The sequence below is a fragment of the Helobdella robusta genome, assembly GCF_000326865.2.
Source record: "Helobdella robusta unplaced genomic scaffold HELROscaffold_16, whole genome shotgun sequence".
Taxonomy (NCBI): Eukaryota; Metazoa; Annelida; class Clitellata; order Rhynchobdellida; family Glossiphoniidae; genus Helobdella; species Helobdella robusta.
The window spans coordinates 476,097-480,230 of NW_008703893.1; the positions used below are offsets into that span (position 1 = coordinate 476,097).

Here is a 4,134-nt window from a genome sequence, read left to right on the forward strand (position 1 = left end):
AAAGACGACGCAACAAGCGCAACAGATATAAAAACAGTTAAAACAACAATCAAAACAAAAACACTTCCAGTACAACCAACATTTTTACAAGTTTAGAATTAAAAAAACACTCAAAAATGTTACAACTAAACGCGCAACTTTTGCATCAGCCACAGCTGCAACAATATCAACAGCCACAGGAACCACAGCATGGACAACAGAATGCGATATCCCACTCCATTGAAAATCTTCTGAAACCACCGACATCCAACTCAAGTAATATCATCAACACTTTTTCTTATTCATGAGTTTTTTTTATTTAAAAAATAATTTCAAGTTAGTTGAGAATTTGTAGTCGACATTACAATTTTTGTGGCTTCTTCGACCTTACATACATAGAAGAGGTTGGGTGATTAGAAGATCAGATTAAATTATTTGATTGGTCGGTTGATTAATTAGTTGAATAGTTGGCTGGTTAGTTGTCTGATAGATTTGATTTAATGAAGGATTTGATTTGACAGATTCTTGGTTTGCCTAATAAATGTCACTGCCTGTTGCGAAATAATTAACTATTGGGGTATCAGTAGATGGATTTCTTGTCACTCTTGCCAAAAATTTTAAAAGTGTTGAAAAATTTATAATGAAGACTTGCTGTCGTAGTTGTCACATGTTGAACAGTTTTTGTTGTGGTGAACGTTTACTCGATTGTCATCTTGCAATATCCATTTCAACTTGTTGCATACAACACTTTTGACGTCGTTACTGATCTGGTTGTTCATAATAATAATAATAGTTAATGTTTTAAGCAACAAATGAATGTATTAACACGTATTTACTGAAAAAATTCTAAAATCATGCCAAAGTAACAAATGATAATGAACAACAATTTCAGGAGCATGGAAACCGATGACGGGACCTTCTCCGAAAGATGACCACCACAAGACTGATGATAACGTCAACGTCAGTGTAATTAATGATAGCCAAATAATGGGAAACAATTACGAGAGCATGGACAAGAGGGAAATACTGTCCACAATTCGTAATATGGACCATTGCGATAGAAACGTCGTAAAATATGATGCAAAGACCGCTGATGTTAATGATGACTTCCTGTGTATAAAGTTCAAAATTGGAGCACGGACCAACGACTACGACAAAGGTGTCAAGAAGAAACGCATTTGCAAATCAGAAAGCGTTATTTCATACGGTTCAAAAAGCAAAATCATCAGTAGAGTAAGTAATAACACCAATAACATCAACAACAACAGTAACACCATCAACAACAACAGCAACAGCAACAACATAAGCAACAACAACAATTACACTAACATTAAAACAAATGGAAAAAGCTCCACAGAGGACACCAGAAACTTGGATGGAAGCCCAAATGATTTAAAAGTTTATGGTGAAAATGACAACAACGAAAATAATGACGTCAAAGATTATAACAATAATAATAACAATAATAATATCATGAATAATTATAATACTAACGACAAAGCTGTTAACGATAATAAACAAACTAAAGTTATTAAGAAAGTTTACAACACTAAAAAGCCATTCATCGACTTGTTTGAACTCAATGGCCACAATGACGATCAGAATTTTGATAGAGACAGCAGCCGGGAAGATAGCTATAGAAACCAGTCTCAAAATCTCTTCTTAAAATTTATTAAAAGTGACATTAAACTAGCCTCACATCACAGCAACAACGTTATCAGCAGCGACATCAGTAACAACAACATCAATTGTTTTGATGAAACCGCAAACAAATTTTTAAAAAATTCATCAAACGCTACTACACCATCCACTCCGTCCTCGCTTCCAGACATGATTCCAATATCTCCACACACATACGATTGTGGCGCTGATGTGAATACACTGAAAAAATTTAATAGTAGTAGAGATTGTTCAAGTGCTGGGGCTTTAAATTTTGGATCTAGTACACAAATTTGGTTGGCTAAACAGCAATTAAATACAATTGCGACAACAAATCAACACACCCCCGACAACCGCAACATTGTTGCCAACAGCAGTGATTTGAACAACAACAATGTTGATATCACTCAGAAGTATAACAATAGCATCAGTGATGATATCAACAAAAGCGTAGACATCAGTGCACATGTTCAATCGGTTTGCGTTCGTAACTTAAAAATCAGGCGCGCTAACACTGAGGAAAATTTGTTGTTTGTTGTTCGTAAACAGCAACAACAGAAGCGACAACAGAAACTGCAACATCATTCTCAACAACAGCGACAGAAACTGCAACATCATTCTCAACAACAACAACAACAGAAACTGCAACATCATCCTGAACAGCCTCTAGACCAGCAACAGCAGCAACAACTGCAGCCAATTCTCAAACACCAAAACATATCGGAACGATTTAACTCGAGAAACATTTTCGGCCAGCGACAACAACACCCAACGTTCATTACTAACTTCCCACAACAACTTTCTAAAAAGTTGCCAACCGCCTTCTCTCAACGACAGAATCAACTACACCACATTCAACAACTACTACCACCACAACAACAACTTTCACAATTGTTTTCAAATTTTCACCAGCATCAATCCATGCATCAGCAACAACATCTCCACTACCAGCAGCAGAAGCAGCCGGCAGACAAGCAGAGAGAGTCGCACACGAACCACCTTCTAAAACGACACAAACCAAACAGGAAACCTCGAACTTCGTACTCAGTCAAGCAACTCCTTCTTCTGGAGAACAAATACAAACGAAGGCAGTACCTCAACGCCAACGAAAGACTCGAGTTTGCCATCTCACTGGGACTCGATGAAAATCAAGTCAAAATCTGGTTCCAGAATAGGCGCGCCAAGTCGAAGAGACTGCAGGAAGAGGAGATAATGGAGAATTGGGCGACTTCCGATGTGTCTCCGTCGTCATTCGTTACGTCATTTACGGCGGACAATGCTGTTACGTCATCGTTATCTTCGCCCCCGATAACGAGAGCAGTCGGAAGAGACAATTGCTCGTCACCAAAGTCGTCAGCGTCACCATCGTCGTCAACATCGTCGCCAGTGAGTCCTTCCAATGAAACGTCTGCCAATTCCAACCATTTACCTAATGAACATCATCACCTCTCCACTCATATTCATCATCACCAAGAACAACATCAAAGAGTTAAAGAGCATTTTCAGCCATTTGAATCACGTAATGATTCATCTGACTCATCTCAGCATCATCAACCTCCAAACAACTCTTCATCTCCACCACCACCTCTTCCTTTTCTCCTTCCTTCATCTTTCCATCCGCATCATCCTCATCAACATCAGCCATCGTTTTTTCTTCATCCTATCCACCATCAGCACAATCAACATCATCACCAGCATCATCATCATCATCAGTTTGCGGCTAACATTGGCCCACTACCACGCCTTTTGATACCTCATGCTTTGACTTGGAGTTCATTTCAACAGATGAAATTTGTAAAGTGATGATGAAGATAAAGATGAGGATGAAGATGAGGATAAAGATGATGAAGATGGCAACGAAGATGAAGATGGTGATGAAGATGATGACGATGAAGAGGATGATGAAAATAGTAATGATGATGGTGATGAAGATAATGAAGATAAAGATGGTGATGAGCATGAAGATGGTGATCATGATTACGATGAAGATGATGATGACGATAGAGAAAATGAAAAGGATATATTTACGATGATAATTATGATTGTGTCGGTGATACTACCACTATTATTATTATTTATAATTAGTATTATTATTATTATAATTATTATTGTTATATCACAATTTATGCGGATAAGTTGTCACTTATAATAAAAAAAATTTTTTTTATAAGAAATTTTTAAACTGAAAATCTCTGAAAGTTTGAGTACCATGTTTTGCTATTAGCCACAAAAATACATTTGCGTGAGCATGTGTGTGTGTGTGTGTGATGTGGTGTGTGTGTGTTTGTGTGTTTGTGTGTGTGTGAGTGAGCATGTGTGCATAAAACTGAGTATAAATTGATTGATTTGTCAATCACAATTTATTATACTAAATACTAAGTACTATCTAAGTACTTGTCATGTTTTTGTTATTGTTTTTTCGAAGTTTTTTTTAATTAAATTGTAGATAAAAATCGCGAGTACGTATTGTTAAACTTTTGGAAAAAATACACATAC

General features: G+C 36.9%; 1 protein-coding gene across 1 annotated transcript; it reads left to right on the forward strand.

Annotated features, from left to right (window-relative positions):
* Positions 1–2,640: 2,640 nt before the first annotated feature.
* On the forward strand, positions 2,641–2,850 carry HELRODRAFT_128318 (hypothetical protein; the record flags this gene model as incomplete). Its single annotated transcript, XM_009015444.1, has 1 exon — positions 2,641–2,850. A coding segment is annotated over one exon (210 nt), but the record flags the coding sequence as incomplete, so codon positions are not given.
* Between the last annotated feature and the right edge of the window lie 1,284 nt (positions 2,851–4,134).